Source organism: Eriocheir sinensis, chromosome 3 (genome assembly GCF_024679095.1).
Source record: "Eriocheir sinensis breed Jianghai 21 chromosome 3, ASM2467909v1, whole genome shotgun sequence".
Lineage (NCBI taxonomy): Eukaryota > Metazoa > Arthropoda > Malacostraca > Decapoda > Varunidae > Eriocheir > Eriocheir sinensis.
Window position 1 is genome coordinate 23,236,922 of NC_066511.1, and position 27,500 is coordinate 23,264,421.

The 27,500-nt window shown below is 39.9% G+C and overlaps 1 protein-coding gene across 1 annotated transcript in view; it reads right to left on the reverse strand.

Annotated features, from left to right (window-relative positions):
• LOC127006921 (pseudouridylate synthase 1 homolog) overlaps positions 1–23,852 on the reverse strand; it is a 97,531-nt gene extending 73,679 nt beyond the window's left edge. Inside the window, exons 1-2 of the mRNA XM_050877270.1 lie at positions 23,790–23,852; positions 11,013–11,067 (exon numbers count right to left, since the gene is read on the reverse strand). Coding sequence (XP_050733227.1) covers positions 11,013–11,067; positions 23,790–23,831 — 97 coding nt within the window. The 5' untranslated portion in view covers positions 23,832–23,852. The remainder of the gene's footprint in view (positions 1–11,012; positions 11,068–23,789) is intronic.
• Positions 23,853–27,500: the final 3,648 nt, after the last annotated feature.

Consider the following 27,500-nt stretch of genomic DNA (forward strand, 5'->3'; position numbering starts at 1 on the left):
ACCTGCCACGCACCCAATATAGTTTGTGGTCCGTCGGGTAAGGAAGACAGGCCAGCACGTCGCTCCGGGGCCGAGGGAATATTGCTGGAATGGGACCAGTGCGAGGCGGTACACTGTGGTTCTCATCATCACCTTCAATAGATCATCTGGCCCAGGATATTCCGTGTGTAAGCGAAGCTATTTATTTTACTATGCGAACAAAAACAAAATCTTCAGCGAGGTGTATTAAGAGTATTGGATTTTTCTGGTAAGCTAATATCAACTAAGTCGACTCTCTCCGTAAATTATTATTACTACTACTACCACTACCACTACTACTACTACTACTACTACTACTACTACTACTACTACTGCTTCTACAACTATCACTTCTACTACTACTCCTATTACTTCTACTACTACTACTACTACTACTACTACTACTACTACTACTACTATTACCACTACTACTACTACTATTACTACTACTACTACTAAGTTGCTGTAGGCCTAACGTAGCTTTATACCAATACTACAAAGTTGTGCAGCACACTCCTCGCCAAAGGTTTCTGCGCTGTGAAGGCAGGAGGCTCAGCTTCATTGAAAATTTAAAACTACTGAATGATGTCTTAATAAGCGAATCTCTATTCAGGATATTAATCAAGTATTCAATGTATCTAATAGAGATGAAATGTGATATCTCCTCAGACATAAGAAGTGGATCCGCCTCGCCGAACTTCTATAAAGTCGAATGTTTTCTTTAATTTTTTATATGAACAAGAGACTCGTACCCTTATTTCGAACCTTATTATCGTCAAAATACAGGATCTGTGTTATATTCTTTTTCTGTACTTATTACTTGATACGTTTCAATTAGAACATAATGTATTATAATACCCAGTAGGCAAAAGTATTTCTAGAGCGTTTCTCAACAAGGCCAAAAGGAACATGTCGGAAATGCTACCTGCTTAAAGACGTCTCCGTTCACGCTGTCCCATTAATCTGCTAAATCGTACTAATGGGATCTATTAGTCAGACCAGTATACGCCATTGCGGCCTACCTATTCTATCGTCCTGATCTACATACATTAAGGCTTTCATTAAACATGGGCAGCATGGTTATCGCATACTAATCACTCTCCTTGGCGGACAATTGAATAAAAGCGTGAATATCAGAGTTAGACTGATTAACTTTTCACATGGAGTGTAGTCTGTCCCCTGAACTTGCAATTAAATTTATCTTGACGGGGAACCAAATGCAGCTTTGTGATCGCCGGGCCTGACAAGGGGGACTCGCCCTCCTGTATAACGAGCTGGGGGGAAAGAGCGCAAGTCCTACAGCAGGTGATATTGATTAGCTCAGTATGGTTAAGCACGATTTACCCTACACGCCAACATGTCTCTTCTCCCCCTACTTGCCTTCCTCCTCCTCCTCCATCTCCTTCATCTCCTCCTTTTCCTTCTCCTCCTCCTCCTCCCTTTCCTCCTCCTCCTCCTCTCTTTCCCCCTCCTCCTCTTCCTCCTCCTCCTCCTCCTCCTCATTTCCTTTCTCCTCTTTCCTTTTCGTTTCCCCTTAAGCTTCAGTTATTCTTCCTTCTGTTCCCCTCACAACCGTTTTGCTCTTCCTATGACTTTCTTTTTTCTCAATCTTACTGTTTTCCAATACATTATTTCTTGTTTTAACATCCTGTTTTTCGTTTTGTCTTTTTTCTCTTTCTCCTTTCTTTTCTTTCTTTCTCCTCAGCTTTCTTCCTCCCCTCCCCGGGTTAATCTTTGCTTTTCTTGTTTTATTCCGTTTCGTTTCATATTCTTTTAATTTTCAGGAAAAAAAATATATAACACAATAGTAGAAATTATTATGAATGTTTTTACCACACTGTGAAAAGTATTTATTGACAGAAATGAAATTAATGGAAAAAAAATAGCACACGCAATAAAATTTCCGTCCCTGATTGAAACCTTCCCCTCAAAATGATGAAAAACAAATGCACAAATGAAGAACAGATTAACAATGCATTGGAATTATACCCCTCGACATGGATGTGGAAAATATCGAAATACAGCCCACAACTCTTCATAAATACGTTAAGGCATTTCAGCCCCCCCCCCCCCCGCTTCCTTAGTCGCTTTGTATCCGAGCCAGACGTACCGAAATGATTAACAATGTCAACGTAAAATGAAGACGAACATGTTTTTATAGGCTAATAAGGCAGCGAGCGGAACTGCATTACGCCCACACCAGTTGAAAGGAAACAAAGCTATGTAAGTAATGGTTGTTCTTTTAACTTTAAGCAATCCTTCAATACATTTTCCTGTCACCCTGTAATCCTTCAATATAATTTCCTGTTACTCTACAATCCTTCAATACACTTTCTTGTCACCCTCCAATCCTTCAATGCACTTTCTTGTCACTCTGCAATCCTTCAATACACTTTCCTGTCACTCTGCAATCCTTCAATACACTTTCTTGTCACTCTGCAATCCTTCAATACACTTTCCTGTCACTCTGCAATCCTTCAATACACTTTCCTGTCACTCTGCAATCCTTCAATACACTTTCCTGTCACCCTCCAATCCTTCAATACACTTTCTGGTCACTCTGCGATCCTTCAATACATTTTCCTGTCACTCTGCAATCCTTCAATACACTTTCCTTTCACTCTAAAATCCTTCACTACATTTTCTTTCGCTCTGTAATCCTTCATTTTAAACGCACAAAGTGGAATAAAATTTGAGTGTCTACCGTTGATGTTTAGATGTGTGTATCGCTGATATTTTGAGAACTCTAGTACTAAAAATTGAATGATTGCCGTCTATAAGGCAGAAACGTTTACAAAATAAAATTAAAAACACAGATTATCAGGGGAGAAAACTTTGGCTGATACGTGTGAAGGTCAAACGAGCTCCTTAGAACGCACAAGGTTAAACCGGCGGACGAAAACGACTTTTAGCAAGTTTGTGAGACGCTAATTGTATAACTCGTATCCTTGTAAAAACCTTCGTGAGCTTTACTGATCTTATCGAGATGGAGAAAAAAGTTAAAGTCAGCGCAGATCAGATTTGGGGAATTCTTCCTGACTTACTATTCCGGAAACAACGAAGTTATATTTTTTCTTTCCTAGATATAACAATAAAACAAGAGTATGCCAAAAACTCGCTCTTCAAACTGTTCTTGCATTTAATTACTCCTGAGTCTCCGAACGCTAGAGTTAACCATAAAAATTGGGAGCAAACAAACGGCTTCACTTCTCATTACCCGGAGTAGCAGTCCTTCACAGGCGAGGCGTGGCGGGGGGAGGGTCTGCCTGAAGGATGGTCGCCTCTGTGGAAATGACTGCCGACACAGAATCATTCTCCCTGCCGCCCACCGAGTTCCTCCTCTTTCTCTATTTAATTAATGAATGTTTCACGCTAATCTGTCTCCCTGTTTTATGTTAACCTACCTGTGATAAGATTTTTTATTTATCTCAAAAGCGTCATTGTAAACATTCCACGAATCATATATATTCTCATTGCACACACTGCATGTATTTTTCAGTGTGTGTAACTCATCTATATTTTTTACTCAGCACATTTTGTAATTTTCTATCTATAATTTTTCTTTAATTTCACGATTATTTGATGAACTAATTTGATAAAATCGATGAACGGCGATTTTTCCCAACAAATTGCATGTACCATTGCAGTAATATTAGCTTTCTAGTGTGTGTGTGTGTGTGTGTGTGTGTGTGTGTGTGTGTGTGTGTGTGTGTGTGTGTGTGTGTGTGTGTCATTTTCATATAAAGTAACCTACGATTTCCAGGAATATGACCAGATTATAGCCTATTTTTCATGACCTGAGTAACACTTGAGGCGTGCATCAGGTAAATATAAGTTCAGTTTAAGGTGATCGCTATATTTCTTCCGGTCTCAAAGGTAGTGACATGCTCCTTGCCTACGGAACGCTTAGCAGGAGACGATCGGTGCCGCCAGGTAGGAGGAACAGACCATCAGAAAAGGCTGCATTGTACGCCATGTAGAAAATTATCATAACAAAAAGTCTGCTCACAATGCCTGCCCGAACGCAATCTTTTCCCGGCGCCTATACACTGAATCCCGTACACCAATGCGACAAAAGACAGTAAAGGATATGAAAGCTTTTGGTGGAGATATGAAGAACACCATCTTATTCTCCGAGACTATTTTATTTATTTATTTATTTATTTTCTCTCTCTCTCTCTCTCTCTCTCTCTCTCTCTCTCTCTCTCTCTCTCTCTCTCTCTCTCTCTGTGTCTGTGTCTGTGTCTGTGTCTGTGTCTCTGTCTGTGTCTGTCTGTCTCTCTCTCTCTCTCTCTCTCTCTCTCTCTCTCTCTCTCTCTCTCTCTCTCTCTCTCTCTCTCTCTCTCTCTCTCTCTCTCTGTGTGTCTGTCTCTGTCTCTGTCTGTGTCTGTCTGTCTCTCTCTCTCTCTCTCTCTCTCTCTCTCTCTCTCTCTCTCTCTCTCTCTCTCTCTCTCTCTCTCTCTCTCTCTCTCTCTCTCTCTCTCTCTCTCTCTCTCTCTCTCTCTCTCTCTCTCTCTCTCTCTCTCTCTCATTCAGTGTGACCATTCTAGTCTCTTCTGTACCCTATTTCATCTTTTCTTATATTCTTATTTTGTTATTTTTTTTGCCTTGCTTTCCTCTCTCCACTTGCGGCCATTATTCCCTCTCCGACTCCTTCTCTTCCTTCTTCTCCATCTCTTCTTGTTGCTACCAAGTTGTATTTTCTTTTTCCGCTCCCTTGCCTCATGTTTTTGGTGTTACTTTATCTAGTTTTCCTTCGCCTGCTTTTATCTTTTCTTCTTCTCTTCTCTTTCCCTTCCTCCACTTCCTTCTCTCCTTTACCGCCATCACCATCGCCATGACCGTCACTATCATCCCCATCACCACCCTTATATCAATCCTCACCATCTGCGTTACGTTTCCCTCAGTTTGCTTTTCACATTGCAGGACCGACTGGCTCAGAATATACAAAGCGGAGAGGGAAGGACGGGAGGGAGGGAAAACAGGCGAGGAATATATACATGAACGGAGGCACAGGATCCCCCGCGATGCATCAAATATGCTCTTGAAAAAGAAAGGAGGAAAGAAAAAGAGAGTAAACACATTTTTTCCCTTCTTCCTCTGCGGCATTGTGTTCCCTCGGCGCTCCTCGACCGAAGTGAGATTCCGTGTCGCAAGGTGCCTAGGCGGCCTGACCTCGGTGCTACACGGAAAGCAAAAAGAGAGAATAATAAGAGAAAAATAAAGACGGTTAATTCGGAAAAGTTTTTTAAATTATGTTCGTCTGTAACAATGACATAAAAAAGTTAATATTAAATGTGGAGAGAGCACATACTTTGTTTTCAATTGCCTCCTCTCTTTATTTCTTGTTACAATATCGCAGCAAGAGAACACACGATGTATGGCAATATTGCTCATTGATACATTTTAACTTTATGGAGTTTCGCTTGCTGGTTATGGCGAAACGACGAGGCAATAGTAACCATGATAGCGATGATGCCTGACAATGACATCGATAATGAAAAGATTATACTACGAAAACAACACAAAAAAACAATGAAACTTCCACTACAACAACAACAACAACAACAACCACTACTACTACTACTACTACTACTACTACTGCTACTACTACTACTACAACTACTACTACTATTACTACTACAACTACTACTACTATTACTGCTACAACTACTACTACTACTACAACTACTACTACTACTACTACTACTACTACTACTACTACTGTTACTACTACTACTACTACTACTACTACTACTACTACTACTGCTACTACTACTATTACTAAGTACTACGTACTACTACTACTACTACTACTACTACTACTACTACTACTGTAACAACAACAATAACAATAATAATAATAATAATGATAACAATAATAATAATAATAATAATAATAATAATATAATAATAATAATAATAATAATAATAATAATAATAATAAAAATATATATAATGTTTGACCCTAACCCCCGCCCCCCTTTAAAAAAACCGGTTCGTATATTTCCCGGTCGATGAGCCGCGGCCGCCACATTACACGCGCGAACGGTTCACCAGATTTTCGAATTCTGTCACGATCACGGCGGTAAAAGTTTAACAGCAGTTTCATCAAATTTCTCTCTCTCTCTCTCTCTCTCTCTCTCTCTCTCTCTCTCTCTCTCTCTCAGGCTTCATTTTCTCCATTTTCTCCTCCTCAGCAAGCTCAGCACAACACAGTCACAGCATATATAGCCTATTCTTCCCAACCACTCTTCGTCTCGGCATTCTTGGCTTCTCGAAGTCTGAGGCGCGACAATTGCTTTCTACGTAAACATGAGTGACGCAGAACCAATGAAAACCCGTGTGTGTGTTCCTCCGCGGTGATAGTATAGTTGGTGGGGCGGTGTCGAACAGGTGCAAAATTGGCGAGTATTAAGACGTCTGCGTCTGGAAACTTTAACCTTGGGCGAACTTTTCGAAGTGAAGGTCAAAGGTCAAGGTCAAGGCCATGTAAGGTGCATCATATGGAAGAATTTGTTTCGAAATTTGATGAAATTCAATTTTTTGGGAAACTTTGACCTTGGGCGAACTTTTCGAGGTCTAGGTCAAAGGTCAAGGTCAAGGCCTTGCAAGGTGCGTCTTTCCATGAGCTAAAATATGAACCAAGTCTGAAGTCTCTACAATGGCGAGAACCGAAGTTATGGCCAATCTGACGTTTTGTGCGACCTTGACCTTTGACCTTTGACATAAACATACTGACCGGACCGAAAATATAACCTCATTCCAACTTCGTTGGCGAAGGTAATAATAATACTAACAGTAATAGAAATAATGATAATAGCTTCTTTGTCTTGTCATATTCTTACGGGAACATCGGACGTGTATACAATATATGTGCGTCCTGCTGTACTCTACTAAACACACACACACACACACACACACACACACACACACTTAAACAACAGTATCACGGGATACCGGGAAAATTGTAGACACTACACGAAGTACAATATTATTAATTGAAAAAGAAGAAAAAAAAGTGAAAATCCGTGGGACCTGCCCGAAGAGCTGGTGGAAGAGGTTCACGCCGGCAACACAATGGTTGAGCCATAACAGGGACTTTCACAACTTTAGAATCGGATAATAGCTGAAAGCCTAAAACGATCAACACGCCAACTTAAACACTTTGGAGAAAAACATCAAAACAAAATCAAATTGCAACCCGGAGGCGGCGGCAGGAGGGCAAAACCGATACAACTGCGGGCCAGAAAACCAAACTTCTTTCTCTTTCCTTTTTTACTAATCAAAGCTGTGTATCAATGCTTTTTCCATATTTTTTGTTATATATTTTTTTAGGGTTGTTAATTTATTTATTATACAAATGTATGGAAGAATTCTGCAAAACTAGTCACCATGTAAACAAATCAACGAGACTTTTTCCGAAAACAGTTTGTAGATTACTGAGGAGTTAGGATTTAATATTAACGCCTAAAAATATTATGTTCCTTCTAGCACAATTTTCATAGGTCGAATTCTATAAAGTGACAAGTTATTTTTGTCCTACTGCCTTTTTTAATCATGGTTTACATCATGATTTCTTTCAAAACAAATTTTTACCAGGCATCTTTGAGTGTGATGATAAAAATGGACCTTGTTTCATATTTCGAAGTATTTTCAAAGAGTTTTATTGTTCTACCATGTAAGAGATTGTGCAGGCAATTAAATTTCCTCGAACATCCTAGACGGCAACCCTAAAAAAAAAGATATTAATCATACCTTTCCTAGCCTGTAGACGAGACAAACAAGGTAAAAATATATATTTCCAGCACGAGAGAAAATGTTATGAGTGTATTACAGTCTCAGTGACGCCAAGAGAGATTGCGGTGAGCGAGGACTGGGAGTGGAAGCGACAGGCAAGATTAGGAGATAAAGGGCGTGTGATGAGTGAAGGGCGTCAATTACTCGGAGAATGAGGGACTCGATAAGGGATCTAAACGTGCGATTAGCAGAGTTCTTGTCCATGATATCAGATGAAGAGCTGTATGGACTGAGAAAAAGAAAAATATGGAAAGAAACAAATAACTTGCCTTGTCGGTTTGGAAAATACGCGTGGCAGAATGTTTTGTAAAATATAAAATGGAGTAGAAGGTGACGTCGAAGAAGAAGCAGCCATATAAATACACAGGTAAATAAGGTGCCGGGCAAACAGAAAAAATAGAAAAGAGGGAAGCATGTACCGGGAAAGACAGGCAGACAATTGCGCTAACATACATCGAAACACCAGAAAAACAAATACAGTCGATATTGCAAGTTTTGTGAAATTATTGGTTATTAAAGAAAGTGATAAAAAAGATATAGACAGACATGTGTGGCATAGATAGAAAGCTAGACAGATAAATAGATAGATTGTTAGGTAGATAATGAGAGAGAGAGAGAGAGAGAGAGAGAGAGAGAGAGAGAGAGAGAGAGAGAGAGAGAGAGAGAGAGAGAGAGAGAGAGAGAGAGAGAGAGAGAGAGAGAGAGAGAGAGAGAGAGAGAGAGAGAGAGAGAGAGAGAGAGAGAGAGAGAGAGAGAGAGAGAGAGAGAGAGAGAGAGAGAGAGAGAGAGAGAGAGAGAGAGAGAGAGAGAGAGAGTTCTAGAAAGGGTATAAGTCCTATTCGTTTTGTATTGAATAAAACAGCAACACGGAATGGGGAAGCAGTGTTTCTCTCAATCGCCGAAGTGGTGGAGGAAAATATTCATAGGGAAACAAAGGAGAAGGCGACGGGAGCGATGGGGAAAAATTAAAAGAAACTGAAAATGAAATACACAAGAGATTTTTTCCCTTCTTTCTTTATCCTCTTCTCTTACAAATTACAAATCTCTTTTCGATGCAACTATGACTATATTTGGAAGCACACTCTCTCTCTCTCTCTCACACACACACACACACACACACACACACACACACACACACACTTACACATACACTATCAATCCCCCGCTCCAAACGCACACGACTTCCCCGGCCGTAAGAGCTATGACTTGCTTCATAGATCAAAGTTTCACGATTAATTAAATCCTTCACCACCATATTGAACAGATATGAAAGACAGCATTAATTTATTTTATTGATCTTTTCTCTACTAATTACCGTGTATTTGATAAGTATATTGTAAACATACGCGGAAACAAATAACTGTTGAGATGAATTATGAAAAGCCTTTTAAAATAAATGCATTTAATAAAAAAAAAAGATATTCACTTAAATTGTTTTGATTCTTATGCTTTTGTGCCACCTTCTTGAAGTTGAAAGCAACAGATACCTATGCTGTGACCTGAACAAAGGTAAGCAGAATGAACAGTGGTGGACACAGAACCCAAAGAAACTGATAGAGGAGTTGTTAATCATGCGCGCCACAACTAAGGTGCTGTGGAGGGGAGCACTACTGTATGTTATAAAACAAAGAGATTTATACAAATGGCCAGGATATAAATACGTTAAATAAAACAACATTCCCAGGAACTCACAGACGACTATAAAACATTAATAATTCACCTTAATAGAATTCTTGATGGATGAAACTGAGAAAAAAAAATCGAATTATCGTAATGAGGAAGGAAATATAAAAGAATCTGTGTCGAATCTAACGACGCGACAAATTTAAAAATAAACTTATACAAATATTTCGTAACGGAGAAAAATGCAAACCTCTCCAGTTTTCTTTTAATTAACGAAGGACGTGTTCGTATTTGTAAGAACTCTCTTCTAAGAATGGCGGAGAAAAAAGGAAGCCCACTTGTGGAGCCCAGGCAGTGTTGACATACGAATAAAAGCAGCAGCCAACACACACACACACACACACACACACACACACACACACACACACACACACTCAACACTCACTCATTCACTGCTCTACCCCCCGCAGACTCACTCCTTCACTCACTCACTCACTCATTCACTCACTCACTCACTCATTCACTCATTCACTCACTCACTTACTCACTCACTCCCCCCACTCACCTTTCCTACATATACACGAATTCCATGTCAAAAACAGTACTGGAAATGAATGAATGACTGTTCGTACTTACTTCACTAGCTGTGGCAATCTTGAGCTGCTAACGAGGTACAACAAGACAACTAATGGATACTGATTCTTCTTCTACATTTAGTTGGGGTGTAAATGCTTTCCTTGCTTTATGGTTTGGTATAGGATAATATATGGCCATACATTATCCCCTTCCTCATCTTCACCATCATCGCTAGCCTGCATCATTTCATTAGAGGACTCATGGCTCTCCCTAACCCTTTCACGCCATCCTCTCATGTGCTTTAATTAACCTTCCAGTCTCGAATGTAAACGTGTCTTGTACTTCTTACTTTACTGCATAATCAACTGAACGGCCTCCTCTTGAGTATTTAGATATCAGTTATGTCTTCATTTCTAGTTCAGGTGAGGGATTAGTTTGTATCAGTTTTGCGAAATATAAATACTTCAGAACAACTTACAGATCTACACATATATTGTTTACAATCTATATAATTCATGGCATGGCTCAACATGTTTCAACACCAAGGCAAGGGGCATCTATCAACAGTATTCATTCATCATTATGAAAGTCACTATCATCAGTTCACCTTTTGTTTAATCATTGTAATTTCACACTGAAGCAATTAATGTGAGCACCGCCATTACTATCACTAACATTGCATGGAGTGGAGACTGTCTTACTTACCTGATGCTATGATTTTTCACACACACACACACACACACACACACACACACACACACACACGCACGCACGCACACACACACACACACACACACACACACACACACACACACACACACACACACACACACATGACTGAGCTGCCCTTTCAATAAGCTGTACCTGTTTTCAAAATGAACAAAACAGAATTGATACTGCTGCTTGACAACTTTTTTGTTTTCATCGGGAAGGAAACAACGGAGGAATTTCTGGGTTGAAAGGAAACAGAAACTGAAAGCGAAACAGAAATTTACCTGCAAGAGCTTGGTCGGCACACCCAATGGCCGAGCCCAGCACGTCACCTCGGCCCTGCAAGGAAGATGAAAAGTCTGTCAGGTATTGGTGTTGAGAATGATAACAGCGAGTAGTTGCAATAAATTTCCAGCACGCCACAAATAGGAGGCAAGGAGCTCTGACGGCTTGGGTCCTAGGTAAACGTTCACTAGTAAACGTTATAACACGAATATTTGCTGCAGCTCCGTTTCGACACGACAACGGAAGCAACATTGTGTACTGAGAAACTAATAAAAGTTCAAGGTCACTGCACCACGCCTCGCTGCAGTCATTTAGGAACAACTCAAAATAAAAGCGCTCATTGCGGCGCCTCAAAACAACGGAATGTGTGCTATTCTGGTGCCTTGTAGCCAGACGCATTTCTGTAAAAGTTTTGAAGACATGACACTTATATGAATTCTGTGTGTGTGTGTGTGTGTGTGTGTGTGTGTGTGTGTGTGTGTGTGTGTGTGTGTGTGTGTGTGTGTGTGTGTGTGTGTGTGTGTGTGTGTGTGTGTGTGTGTGTGTGTGTGTGTGTTTTACGTGTGTGTGGCTGTGGCTGTGAGGTTTGTTGAAATTAAATAAGTTTCCATGGCCACAAACTTACCGCGACACAATCATGAATTTTTTTTACAACTTTTTCGTTTTTTATTTCTTCACAAACAAGCTTACCAACTTCCACACGCTAATGACTACCCAGACAAAGATCGTTTCATCAGTAAAGGGGAAATTGCACTGTTGTGTCTTATCAATTAGTAGCTAACAAAGGAAGACACAGGGACATCCATGTTCGAATTACGCCACGCAGCATCTGGGTCCCTTCACCATGATTGCCTGATAATCTATACCCATTCAGTAATTGATTAAGGGTGGCTAAAACCACCTAAACGAGATAAAATCTACCGAAATACTTTGATCTTCCTCCTGCATCCCATTTTTCGGCACTTCTTACGATTACCGGTTTATTTTCCATTTCAGAGGCAAACATTTCCGTCTCCGTAAATAATAAAAAAGCTTTACAACCACGTTAGCGAGGCGGGAGGCCTTTCCTAGTGCAGGGTCTCGGCTACCAAGAAATCATACAAAACCAGGTCGCCTCGCAATGGAAGGTTAGGGCGGCACTGAGCTGGAATAAATTCATCTGAGAAACACTTCACTCGGGCTGTGGTTGTCTCAGTGGTTGGTTGTGTCTATTCAGTTATTTTTGGCATACGGCAACCCCGTCCCTCCATCTGATATTTGTGTGTGTGTGTGTGTGTGTGTGTGTGTGTGTGTGTGTGTGTGTGTGTGTGTGTGTGTGTAATGATGTGGTGAAAATATACAAAATGTAAATGCAACAATGACAGGAATGAGGATTGCGTCTTACACTTGGAAATCACAGTCTGTCTGTCTGTCTCTATCTGACTGTCCGTTTCTCAACTTTTGCCTCTGTCTCTCTGTCTCCCCCCCCTTCCCTATTCTCTGTCTGTCTGTCTGTCTGTCTGTCTGTCTGTCTCTCTCTCTCTCTCTCTCTCTCTCTCTCTCTCTCTCTCTCTCACACACACACACACACACACACACACACACACAGAGAGAGAGAGAGAGAGAGAGAGAGAAACTGACTTTGCAGTGTGTAGACGGATGGAGGAATAATTATCATCAGTGTGTGAATGACTTGCAGGCACTAGTACATCATTCATCCAAGACACATGTTGTTGGTCGTACTTATAAACTGGAACATGTGATACATAGATTAATAAATGAGCGAAATAAATGTCACGTCAGGAAGAGGACATGACGCCGACAAGTCGAAGAAAGACGATCAAACTATAATACTAGGAAAAAAAAAATATACTAACAGAAGGTTTCTACTTTGCTTTTAATCCTGTTTATCTATACTTAACTAAATAGCAAAACAGTTAAGCCTCTAAAGTCCTGGAATCATTATACCAATAATTAGGCAATGGAATGAAATAATGGTAGTATTTTTATTACAAAATCATATGCCTGCGATTCAGCTGCCTAAGAAATACTGAAATATCCAGAGCAGAAAGATTTCAGTTTTTAAAGTAAAAGCTTTACCCTAAAGGCGGTGTTCTTTATTTTTAAACATTGAGTACTTGTACATAAATATATCTTTTTTACAGAAAATGTGGAAGCTCAAGAAAGAAAAAATAAAACCAGAATGCGAAGAAGCTTGCAACGGTGCTGCTCCGGCCATGTGTTCAGATAAAGATTCTGGAATAGCTAGGCCAGAGGCGTTTGGAGAGGTGTCTTGATACACCTCTCTTATAAAGGGTCAAGAGAATAAAGGTACTTGCAAAAATTATTTGGATAGTATAGGGATGAGCGAGAGTACAATTTTTTGTGCAGTGGGGCTGCGGGAGGGGGGAAAGCATGCAGTTAGCAAGTTCAGAATAGCAGTCAGCATGAAATTATCGATAGAGGATAGAAAGAGAGCCAACACTGCGGCGGAATTTAGAAGGGAACTGATAGGACGAAGAGTCTTTGACTCTATGTAAAAGAGCTGTGTCTGTGAAGCCCTCCCACACATGAGATGCATACTCCATACGAGGGCGGGTAAGGCACTTGTAGGGGAAAAAACTGGTGGGGACGATATAGAACGCCTAATCTCGAGGAAACTGACTGGAAAATACACTCACGCACGCACGCACGCACGCACACGCGCGCGCACACACACACACACACACACACACACACACACACACAGATATATATATATATATATATATATATATATATATATATATATATATATATATATATATATATATATATATATTTATTAATATATATGTAATACATATCTATCTATCTATCTGTCTATCTATCTATAAATCTCTATCTATCTATGTATCTGTCTATCTATCTATGTAGATAGATAGATAGATAGAGTTCTTGATTAAATGAAAGAAATTATTTTGTTAAAATAGGAAGAATCCAGAGTCGAAGGAGGAACTCTGTAATACAAGAGAAAATGACATAGATATATGAAGTTTCATTTCCGTTTCTCATTGAAAACTCAATGCGAGCATATGACTGATATGATCAAATAACAGCAACGATACAGCATTAACAGAGAAGTGTGTATATCCGTGAATATATATTGATATGCTTAAAAATTTAATAACGAGGCTCAAAGCCGCTGATGATTCACACTAAAGCCATTCAAAGCTTCCCGGATGTGCAGCTAAGCGGCGCCACTTTGCATGAAATGATTTATAAGGTTTAGAGCCCCGCCTGCCTCTCCACGGTGTACTACCCGGAGCTTATCATATGCTACACTTTTTCGATATACACTTGTCTACAGTTTCTATGCTTTAACAAACCAAATTTAAATTAATTAACATATTATTCAATACATATTCTTGCCACAATTACACTTTCATATTAAGGATTACCTATCTAAATATTTCTAATAATTATAAATTTATGAAAAAAAATAATGGTAATAAAATCGGATAGTCGTAACTACCAAGGAAGAAAATGACGCAATAAAAGTGAAGCTAAAAAAAACGACATTGCTTTGACTGTTGCTGCTGCTGTTTGTTACACACACACACACACACACACACACACACACACACACACACACAAAGAAAAGTGCTCATGACAGGCAAATAGTGTCGTGTGTTGGTTACGTATCACATCGTTCGGCAGTGTTACTTTAGGCTAACATTACCAGCCAAGGGTTTTTAAAGACGCACATGTTCACTGCTGATAAAGAGGAACATGTGAAAATAGCTTAAAAGAGGAACTAACCGGACAGACGATGCAAGGAACAAAGAACAACGAAACGTAAAGTAAAACCATCAAACTTACTTTAACTTTTGTATCTGTTTTCTCCGTTGTGTGTAAATTAAACTTTCCTTTGATCTCTGACACCTCTTAAATTAGATCCAAAGAGTTTCTGCTTCCCTGGCCTGATTCTAAAGGATGTTACTGTCTGTTAAGCCTTCGATACACTATGCTACACGCCGCGTGGAAACATCTTCTCAGAACTATACGCTGGTTCCTTTCAAGGCGTGTTCTGACTTCTCTGTAGCAACGTTTCCTATGAAGATATACGGTGTAATGAAATACTTTGGAAATCTTAACTTATATAAACACAGTCTGAAAAGCTCTTCATGTTTCTTTTGATGTTTACAGTCACCATTCTTGTGTAAGGTTTTAAGTGAAGCACAAGACTAAATCTGATGAAGTACAAGGTGGCTAAATGCTACTCAATACACACATGGACTTGTACTGCACATTTTTTTTTTTTTTTTTTAGGAATACGAGACTAATTCACCTGCTGTCTTACGTCTTAATTAAACACTGCTTTCCTAACCCGTGTGCTCTCATGCTCTAAGGTACAACAAGTGTTCGTGACGGTCATCAAGCGTAAACGATAGCGGGCGAGCCAAGCCACTCTATTAAATTTCCGTTATGTGAGTCAAGAAAGCGCCGTGTTCGTCACCATGGAAACACCGACCCCTTGTCCTCCCGCTCCCTTGCAGGCCAGACAGAGACGGTTCGCAGAGCTGATTGACCGGTTAATTGTTAGCTTTTATCATCATCATCATCATTTTACAGTTACACTTGACTGATATTATTCCATGCAAAAAGCAGATACATTTGTTACTTCATGAATTCTTCCCTTTACTTCAGAACGAATAAGCATGTCTTTTATCTGTTTTTTATTTTTGTGTCTCTGGAACGTATAGGAAATCTTTTAAGTACGTGTCTAATGTCAGATGCGTGTGTGTGTGTGTGTGTGTGTGTGTGTGTGTGTGTGCAGTAGTAGTGAACCAATTTAAACTTAGGAAACTTCGGTCTCTTTCGTTTCTGTCACACTGTCGTCTAGCCTGAACATCCATCTATATCTTCCTTCTCTCTCTCTCTCTCTCTCTCTCTCTCTCTCTCTCTCTCTCTCTCTCTCTCTCTCTCTCTCTCTCTCTCTCTCTCTCTCACTCTTCGTATGTCTCTGCCACCACCACGCTCTTTCTATCTGCGTCTGACAGATAAGTGTTTCAAGTCTACTATCCTCTTCTGCTCTTCTCATATGCACCAACACTTAGGAATTAGGAATGCTGCACGTGTGCCTAACCTTACTAAATAACAACTTACCAAACAACTTACTAAACAACCAGATTTGAAAGACTGAGTAGCTTGTGTTTGATGGTTGAGCCACGCTATCTGTACCAAGCTTGGATTCAAGTACATTTTTTCGTACTCGAGTCCAAGTACGATTCCACTTTGGTATCACGAACCCAAGTACAAGTACTCAGTTTTATGGGAGAACTCGAGTCCAAGTATGAGTTCCTTTGTTCTGTACTCGAGTCCAAGTACAATTCATTTTTACTGATTTAACCTTATGATTTTTCTCCTTTTCTGCTTTTTGACAAGTGGCAAACTGCCAACCCCTCTTTGCCCTGGTCACCTGACATGACCTCAGTGTCACCTCATCTCAGGGCCAAAGCCTCCTGGCTTCCCCAAGCCCCAAGCTTAGGACACACCTTTGTTAATCCCTTAACTGACCTCACCTCCACCAATGCAGGTCATCAAACACCATACCAGCCACATGTCTGCAGTCTTTGTTGTACTCAAATGTACTCGAAAGAACTTGTAAAATTGTGAAGTATTTGGAGTCCAAGTGCGAATACAAGTACAAGTACTAATGATATTTTGACCCCGAGTACGAGTACAAGTACATACTATTATGTACCTAAGTACGAGTACAAGTACGAGTAGGTGTACTTGGACCCAAGCCTGACTGTACCACTACACTTCCCACTCAGTGCTAGTGCTCCTCCACGCCATCACACGCCCAGTGGTGAGGACGTGAAAGGCTGTCGCTGCCCCTCATGGATCAAACAACGCAGCAAGAGGAGCGGATTAGCTTGTGTACGTTGTGTTTTGAGGCACTACATCGCTTTGATATGCCCACTCATTCGGAAAACTCGTTTGGGTCCGTTTGAGACTTGCCACTAACAAGCTAATAATTAACACGGTGTTCGTCATTAGCGTATCCATTGGTTTGTCGACCCAACAACACGATTACCACACTTCAACTCTTGCATTTTTTCCTAGCGTAAAATGACGAGCGTGACTTTCTTTAAATATTATATAGACGAAGAAAATAATTGAGAGGAACCTCCTAATTTGCTCACAAGAAAAGTTGAAGGAAAAAAATAACGCAAATTTACGCATCAGTAACATGACTTTTCTCGGTATGAATTCGATCGATGTTCAAACACAATCGTTCACTTTTCTAGCGTCGAGTCTTGAGGGTTCAAAACCATGACGTTGGCCTGCCTGGGATTAACCGCGTATAAACCCTGCACCTTTAAGGCAGGCCCAGTGCATCCATCCGTCGGCGCCGCACTAGCCTGCACCGACCCTTTTCCACACCCTCGGAGCTCCTTTTCTCTCTCTACATCATCTTTTTTCTTTCTCTTCCTCCTCCGCCTCTGATTTTTCCTCCTCAAGACGGCACATCCTCATTTCAACACCCATGTAAATGTGTCGCATGAGCACCTCCGAAATAGCAGGAGTTCTCCGTCGGTATTATGAGAAATTCTAGACACCAGCCAAGACGGGCGTCGCCTAATCAGCAGGGCACACCCTCATCCCATGTTCCGAGAAATTACAAATAGCTCACCGAGGGTTTCAAACAATAATTTCTCTGCGGGAAGCTGTATTCCAGTTGTGCGAAACAAGGGTTATAACTGATCCCTCTCCACGACTACTGGCAGCCCTACAGTGAGGACTTACATAGCTAACCTTGATCATTTAAGCAGCATAACTTATTGAAATGATCTAAATCTCCTCTAATGTACAAACAATACGTTTATGTTCGTGATCAAAATGTTATCTCAATACTTCTGTAGAATCCACTTGGCAAATACGCGCTCTTCTAAATCCGGGTTAATTTGTGAGAGCTGGACTGTCTCTCAGGTCTGGGTTATACTGACGCAAGACTTTTAACTCCGGAGCAAGTTAATTGCGAAGTAGAGTAGCGCAGTTTTTTTGTGGAGCAGGCGCGTCGCGTTAACACCCGGCTAATGAGCCGCAGGGAGGTGGTGCTGGTGGTGGCGGGGCCGCAAGCCGGGATAAGCGATAAGCTCTCCCAACACCGCTGCGGCCTTTCAGAGGAAATGGGAGCGACAAGGAATACATTTTTCTATAACGTTTACATTTCATAAACCGCTAAAAAAATATTAACGGCAAACGTATAACGATGTTGTTTAATAAGGTAACAGCATAAACTTAAGAATGATACTTTTTTTTATCGTCCTTAAATATAGCGCACATGTTCGAGCTTAATAATGAGACACGATAACCGGAATTAGTTAACAGGATAATGTTTCAGATGATGTCAACTTATGAGGCAACTTGAAAAATCTACATATATTATGCCTGAACTCTGCTTTAAGTTTCGAAGACAGCAGACGAAACACGAACCAATCCTGTACCCACGAATAATAAATACAACAAAAAATATCTACTGCAACTCGTTGAAATCATCGTTTAAGTAATATTCTTCGTGTTCAGCCAGGCTCACCACGGAGAGCTGATGTTGTCTTCACACTCCAACACGCCTACTATCTTATTAACAGCATCAAGAATGGGACTGTGGCGTCGTGAGGGGATATTCTGCTGCGCCAGATGATAGGACTAATACCCTCTGTATTTGATTTAAGTCTCCGTTGGGCTCCAGACAAGTTATATATATACACGAGCCGTAATCAAGGCAGAATGTGGGGAAACTTGGTACATATCACATACATAAGCAGAGCAGTTTTCTAAAAAAGAACTCTTACATCCTCAAGAAAGAAATGTAGAGTGTAATTCTAACTTGGTAAGCCCCTGTGCCTTGGCAAAGAAAAGTAAAGAACCACCGACAAAATGAGTACGTTGCTTGGATATATGTTCAGGAATCCATGTTTTGGATCTAAGAACGTAATGGATATGTGCCATTTTAGGATTGGATTAATCAGCTTCAATATGGCTCTTGGCAAACAGATATCATTGTGAGGAGATATTATGGTAGAGAGAGAGAGAGAGAGAGAGAGAGAGAGAGAGAGAGAGAGAGAGAGAGAGAGAGAGAGAGAGAGAGAGAGAGAGAGAGAGAGAGAGTAAATTCTGCTTAACTTTCCGGATCCCCATCTTGAGTACCAACACGGCGGCTTCAGAACTCGGAGCAAGGTGCGGCGACTCCAGAACACGCCGAAACATGTTATGCCTCGGGGACTGCTTGGTTTGTTTGGTGCACCGCCGTGACCGTCCGCGCAGCTATATACAAGTTTTCTTTGTGGGCCTTACGGCGGGGATTAGCATATTCATGATATTTAGGGATCTGGGAGACGAGAATGTTAGAAGTGCGCAGGAGAAGCCAAAGGGTAAGTAAAGACGACCTACTCACAGACAGAAGGATGAAGAGGAGAGGAAAAGGAGGAGATGCAACTAATTACTGTAAGTCTTGTGAATAAGAAGTGAGTAAAGGCGAAGAGAATGACAACGAAAGTGAGTAAAGGCGAAGAGAATGACAACGAAAGTGAGTAAAGGCGAAAAGAATATATATATATATATATATATATATATATATATATATATATATATATATATATATATATATATATATATATATATATATATATATATATATATATATATATCTATATATATATCCATTCAAGAATTCGATCCAGACTAAATAGTTACTCGTGTGTAACTGTATAGCTTCGTTATTGACCTTTCGGCTCTTTCAAGAACGTTCTATTAGAAGGCAAGTACAATTGAATGTGTTTTCTATTTCTACGTACGTATGTTCGTTCCAGGAATCGCAGGCTGTTGGTTGTGCCGCTAACAACGCTGTGTCCACCAATTCCCTCATATTATTCTTTGATTGGATCTTTGTGTTTAGTAGAAATTGGAGTGAATCGAGTTTTCCAAAAAAGTTTTTTTTATATATATATATATATATCGAAGACGGCCACTCTCCTCTCTGCCTCTTATTTGATTTTCTTCCTCCTCCTCCTCCTTCTCCTCCTTCTCTTTCTCTTCCTCCGCCTCTTCCTCCTGCTCCAATTCCTCCTCCTCCTCCTCCTCCTCCTCCTCCTCTTCCGCTTACTTTTCTTCCTTACCTAATTCGGTTTCTCAGCTGGCGAAGGTTAACTAAGTTGTTTATGAAGAAAGGAGTAGGTGTATCTGAAACCTTGGTGATGGAACAAAAGACATGCATTGAAAGTACAGCGACAATGGCGATGTGTACCAGGGAACTTGGCGACACATGTCAGGATCAAGACATTCCGGTCAACAAGTAGTTTTACAGTATTGTTTATCCGTTTAATTGAGGTAGTACTTATAATATAAATACAATAATTTTGGTTACAACAAACTAATAATAATAATAATGATAGTGATGATGAAAATAATAATAATAATAATAATGATAATAAAAAATTCTTCATCATTGTGATGATAATAATTATGATGGTAATAATAATAACATTGATAATAATAACACTACTACTACTACTACTACTACTACTATTATTATTATTATTATTATTATTATTATTATTATATTAATAATAATATTATCATTACTATCATCACCATCAATAATAATAATAATAATAATAATAATAATAATAATAATAATAATAATAATAATAATAATAATAAAAATAATTATAGTAATACCATAATTACTATCATTATTATTACTACTGTTTATAACAATAATAATAATAATAATAATAATAATAATAATAATAATAATAATAATAATAATAATAAAAATAAAAATAAAAATAATAATAATAATAATGATAATGATAATGATAATAATAATAATAATAATAATAATAATAATAATAATAACAATAATAATAATAATAATAAATGATAACAGTAGTTACATGGTTATTAAGTTAATTGTAGTCACAGGACTAACATTGTATTAAACAGAATAACAAATAAAATTAGATAGCAAGAAATCTTAGTTTCTTTGAAACTGTTTACTCATGTGTTTGATGAATTGTAAGAAAATCAGATTGCTGGGGTTTTTAGAAGACTTTGCGGGCAAGAGTTCGTGGAAGTCCATCTATTAAAAAGGCTTTGGGACGTTCTAAGAAAAAGCCGATATAGTACAGTTATTTTGCGGCTTAGCAAGTAAGTAGACAAACATTCAGCTGCTCAGGTAAATAAAGCAGATAGTTTGTAAAATGTTGTTCTCTCTCTACCTATTAACTTGTCTGTGCTGAAAACATGTTTGCCTGCAATCTAAGATCCGTTGGTGAAGAACAAACTGTATGGGGAGGCCAGAAGCTTCTATAGTGCTCTCTCATAGAATGAAACAGATTACACGAAGGACATGATATATTCATACAAGGGTCAATACAACATTTTAACCCTGCAACTAAGCAAGAAAGACAGCAGGAAATGGACAAGAAGGAGGGGTAGAAGGAGAAGGAGGAGGAGGAAGAGGGGGAGGAAGAGGAAAATAAACCAAAGGAAGAAAATACCAAAAAGAACCTAAAAGCTATGAAAGCGAGAAAGTCATGCTCTGAACGAACACGTATAAATATGGAAAAGAGAGGGGAAAGAAAATGACCAAGGACGCCGGAAAAGGTGCAAGGCGGAACATACACAACAGGGGAAATACGGATGAGAGAGAGAGAGAGAGAGAGAGAGAGAGAGAGAGAGAGAGAGAGAGAGAGAGAGAGAGAGAGAGAGAGAGAGAGAGAGAGAGAGAGAGAGAGAGAGAGAGAGAGAGAGAGAGAGAGAGAGAGAGAGAGAGAGAGAGACTGCTTTTAGAGTTTAAATAATACAGTCTTGCTACAAAGCTTACATTCAGGTAAAGATCTTGATGTGTGTGTGTTTGTGTGTGTGTGTGTGTGTGTGTGTGTGTGCGCCAACTACTAAATAGAAGTGAAGCTGTCAGAAATATTGATGAGGTCAAAAATAGAGCAATTAATGTCGCTAATGAATAGGGACTGAAAAAGATGATGAGAGGAAAAGGGAGACATGAAAGAAGGTAGAGATGCAAAAGTATTGAGGCACGGCTATAGCGGGAGAGGAGGAGGGGGGGGTAAGAAACGCGAAGGGGCGAGCAAGAAATGATGGGATGGGAAAGCGGAAGAAACGAAGAGGCTGGCAGGGAAGAGGAAGCGAAGGTGGAAGTAAGAAAAACGAGAGAAACTGGAAACAGGAATAACGGTTCAGAGGAAGAGGAAGAAGAGGCGAAGGAGGTGGAGGAGGAGGAAGAAGCGAAGAGGAGGAGGAGGAAGAGGAAGGAGGAAGATAATAAAGGAAAACACATAAAAAGAAAAATAAGTGACATTTGAATCTGAGGAATACGAAGACGAAAACAAAGTTGAGAAGAAGGAAGAAATAAACTGTTGTGGGAAGGAAGGAAAGGAACCGGAGGAGGCAAAGATAAAAAAAAAAAAAAAAAAAAAAATGTGGAAAAGACGGTGGTCGAATTGAGAGGTAAAAGGCAAGGAAAGGATTGCAGGAGGCGGCGGAGGAGAAATGTGAACTGAGGAGGAGAGAAAGAATGGTGGAGTAAGAGAGTGATGAAAGGCATGCTTGGACCTGAAGCCAGAAACGAACGAAGGAAACGTGAGCAACAGAAAAGACAAAGAGAGAGAGAGAGAGAGAGAGAGAGAGAGAGAGAGAGAGAGAGAGAGAGAGAGAGAGAGAGAGAGAATGCCTTTGTTTAATAGCACATCCTAGCAAGAGGAAGGAACTAAATAATTGCTCAACTAGATATAATAACAGTTACAGGCAGGCTTACTAAACAGTTACTAAACGAGTATTACGATAAATATCTAGTTCCATTTCCTCACTCATGCACTCGCGCGCGCGTACATGTATGTGTGTGTGTGTGTGTGTGTGTGTGTGTGTGTAATAATAATAATAATAATAATAATAATAATAATAATAATAGTAATAATAATAAAAATAATATAAACAGGTTTATTAATGTATGGCAGCCGTTAGAATGAAAGTATAAAAATTAAAAATACAATAAACAAATACTAAATAATGTACACTAGAGGGAGGGAGAGGGTGGGAGGTGGTTTGGGAGAGCTAAAAATAGAGACAAAAGGGAGAGGGAGGGTGGTGTGAAGGGGGCACTCAAGAGGTGTGTGTGTGTGTGTGTGTGTGTGTGTGTGTGTTCATGCTAAGCAACCATCAGGAGGCAGCTGCTGTATGGATGCCTAGAACTTGGGCTGTGTTCTCGTGGCTCTTTCGGAACTTTGGCGAGGTAATATATGTAAACTATCAAATTACCTCTAATAAACGGCAAGTTTTCTTAACTGGGCTAATAACCTTCTTCACAATTTTTTTCTTAATCAAATGCATCATGAGATTGGAATCATGCTGGGAGTGATCCGAACAAACCAGGATTAAAAAGATAAGGTCCGAAAAGCCTGATGTGCTCGCTCGCTTGCTCCCACTCCACCTCTACACATAATAAACCACCACCGGGCCCACCCTCGTCTCTCTCTCTCTCTCTCTCTCTCTCTCTCTCTCTCTCTCTCAAACAATATCATGAACAAAGTGATGAATCGCACTAACACACTTTTCCTAAATGTCTAACAAAACAGCTTAGCGAACCTATTACTAGAATGTTACCAAGATAACTTAAGAAGGCGGATATTTTTTGTGGCGTGTGTGTGTGTGTGTGTGTGTGTGTGTGTGACTGACTGACATTTCATCATATCGACAACTCATAAATAACCAAGTTTGAAGCACTGTACCTTATGAACTGCCAGGACTGCTGCAGGGATGGAGATGTTCATCGGATAGACTAGCAGCACCACGAGGCACACCACGCTTATCACAAGGAGCCATGAGGACAGCGTTGACAAATTGTCGTACTCTGAACATTGCATTTATCATTTTTAGGCTCGAAGACTGCCGCAACCACACAAACAACGATAGAATATTAAAGTTAGCTTTAAAACTGTTATTTATTGATACTTTTTGTGTTTTTTGCTATAGTTATCGGTCAGAAACTACGACAATGCAAATGATGAGTACGATAATTTGTCAACGCTGCAGAAGGAGCGCTGGACACCTGGCGGCCATAAAAGAAAGTGCTGTTCTCTCGTGTGGCCATTTTGGTAATAGGTTTTTTCATCGGACACATTAGGAAAACATTATCATTGCTCATTTTTAGTGTATTGTATATTGGTTTTACATTTATGAGCCATATGAAAAAAGATAAAATGAGTTTGATGGTTCTGTAACATGACTGGAAGTATCTAAAGAAATCTGGCAACTCCTGAGAACGGAGGAGGGAGGGGTAGGGTTGAATCGAGTTGACGCCATGAACACATTTGGTGAGCAGTGATTTATAACAAGTATATAATCACTTACTGTAGACGATGGTACACAAGGGAACAGCTTTACCATCTCGAGCTTCAGTCTGGTTGTTAGCACGAGAGAGAGAGAGAGAGAGAGAGAGAGAGAGAGAGAGAGAGAGAGAGAGAGAGAGAGAGATGGCTAGGCTTCTGGATCGACTCGTAAAAATTAAGACAGACAAATGGCACAACACGACTGAAGCACCGCAGGACTCACTCATCAGCGCAGATCAATTTTCCGCGTCCGACGTGCGGTGGCGGCTCACGCTCGCTGCTCGTTACCCAATTAAAAAAAACAAAAACGCATGATCAGCGAGCGGATGTGATGATCCCGGCAACTAATGGGTTCAAGTTCCACCGAAAACACCAGATAAATTTTCAATTATCGACGAGTGGCGGAAGATTATCCACATGCTGTTCATATTTTCATTAACTTACTTAAGTGACTTCGGCAAAGAGGAGCAAGGGCGGCAGCATAGGCCAGGCAAGGCATATCATAGCACATTTAAAATTCGCCCGCGCGCCATTTAACGGGTCAGGGGCGTCTTCCAGGTCTTCGGGCGCAATGGGCAGCACAGAGAGAGAGAGAGAGAGAGAGAGAGAGAGAGAGAGAGAGAGAGAGAGAGAGAGAATGAGAAGGAAGAAAAAAAGGACACAAAGAAAAAGAAACAGAGAGAGAGAGAGAGAGAGAGAGAGAGAGAGAGAGAGAGAGAGAGAGAGAGAGAGAGAGAGAGAGAGAGAGAGAGAGAGAGAGAGAGAGAGAGAGAGAGAGAGAGAGAGAGAGAGAGAGAGAGAGAGAGAGAGAGAGAACGGAATCGAGTAAAACCTACGACACCATATGAATGCCCCAAAATTCACTTCCACTTGCACGTGTTGCCGAGAAACATGTTATGGGCACGCACTGTAGTTATTTTATTGTAATTTTGGAATGTTGGGTAGGCACGAGAGTACGTATTTTGGAAGGTATATAGGTAGCGAGAGCAAAAAAAAAAAAAAAAAAAAACGTTTCAGCTTCGATTACATATCATTAACTGGATTTTGAGGATATAATTTATGTAAACTAGTCAATAATTGATTACTGCTCCCCCACCGTCACCATAAGCTTCATCACCCTCCCTCCCAGCCAACGTTGCCAGATTGTCGTACTCAGCATCTTATATATACCGATTTCCGACCCCAAAACTGTCTCCTGGGCCCCAATAACGATATCCATTCATATTTATCGTTAAAATAGTTAATTCCTGATGTTTCCTGGCAATAGTTAGGCGTCAAAAACCGGTAAATACGATGTTCTGAGTACGATAATCTGGTAATCCTGCTCCCACCCGTCATGCAACGCCACCTCATATGCAATACAATCAGCACTACAGCCTCACACAACGCGTCAATCAGCACATACCTCCCCCCCCACACACAGAGGAGCGCTGATAACCTCTGCTGCTGCCACGTCGTTACTGAGGCCCTTAATTAGCTTTGTCACCGACGTGGATGATAATGCAGCGGGCCTAAGGACACCCTCGGGGGGTCTGCCCATCACGCGGAGGTGTTATGCAGGTACTAATTTGATAACTGATTCATGTGTTCATACTCTTTTGTTCTTTTTAATCATTTTACTGGTGAAGGAACCCTACCAAATAATATTTAACACCATGAAAGCCTTTCGTGCAATGACGCCGCAACTGATGATACATAATTGGTATATTAGCCATTATACATTGCACAGTGGCAGGGAATAACTTTCTCGATATCTGATAATGTTGATTGATTAACTTTGTTTCTTCCTATAAATGAAGCATAAATAAATAGCATGCGCCACAAGGGCTTCACACATAGCATAACCGTCTAGTTATTTTTAGGTGAAGGCAGCGTCAAGGCAACATACACACAGGTGCCAAAATGTGTGATAAATAACTGGCTTTTCTGCTGGCCACGACATAATGCTCTTCATTGCGTGTCAGCCCCACCGGTTTGGAGTTATATCTATTTGCACTGCTTATCTTACATATCATCAGTGACGCTATAAACGAGACGGTGCAACGTGCTAATGGGAAGCCCGTTAAATCTGAGTGTTAAAGAAAAGTTGTAATTGGAAAAGTTCATTTAAAAAAAAAGCAATTATTACCGCTCTCTGTAAGCAAAGAATTCATCGCCTACTAAACATAAAGCGCTTACGAACGCCGATATTTTTTTTTTCAGGAAGGTTTATTATATGCTGCTTTTCCTTGATATGGGGAGGAAACGTTTAGTTTGAGTTTCTAAAATAATAATTTTTAAAAAAATCTATTGTCACACAAGGAATTTATCAACCGATACGAAAAACATTTTATCACTATTTTTTTCCGGCAAGGTCAAATATTTTCCGTCATAAACCTTTTTACGACAATGAGTTTTACTGATATAAACCATATTACTTTAGGTATTACTATAATTTATAATATTATACTTTTCTTCATATAATTTATTTACTTGCCATCAAACGAACATTTATACATTACGACGGGTTATTTTTCAGTCAAATAAAATTGTTCATTCACATCTTTCTTCTCTCCCCTTGTTATTAGTGTTTTCCTTTCTACCCTTAAAGTTCTCACCGGCCTCGCGCGGGTAATGGCCACACGGATAAACGGGCGTGTGGAGAGCGGGGCCGCACGGTCCAGTATAATCTCCCCTCGTGATAAACAGTAATCAAGGCGTCACGGTGAGGCGCCGCGGCAACACACGGCGGCGAGAATGGGGTGAGTGTTGTACAAGATTGGAGGCCCCGTCACGCAACACTTGTTTATTTGCTTCTTGTTATCGATGAAAAAAAAAAACCCAGCGTGTTAGGAAGAATTGATCCTACAGGAGTAAGGCATCACAGACACTTCCAAAGACATTTTCTGTGTTTGTGGCAGCTATAAAAATCAAATTAAGAAGGAAATCTGTACAACAAAAAAACATACAACATTATTCAAAGTTTTTCACACTTGAAAAATAAAAATTCTGAAACAAGATGAGAGTACTCTCTCTCTCTCTCTCTCTCTCTATATATATATATATATATATATATATATATATATATATATATATATATATATATATATATATATATACACACACACACAC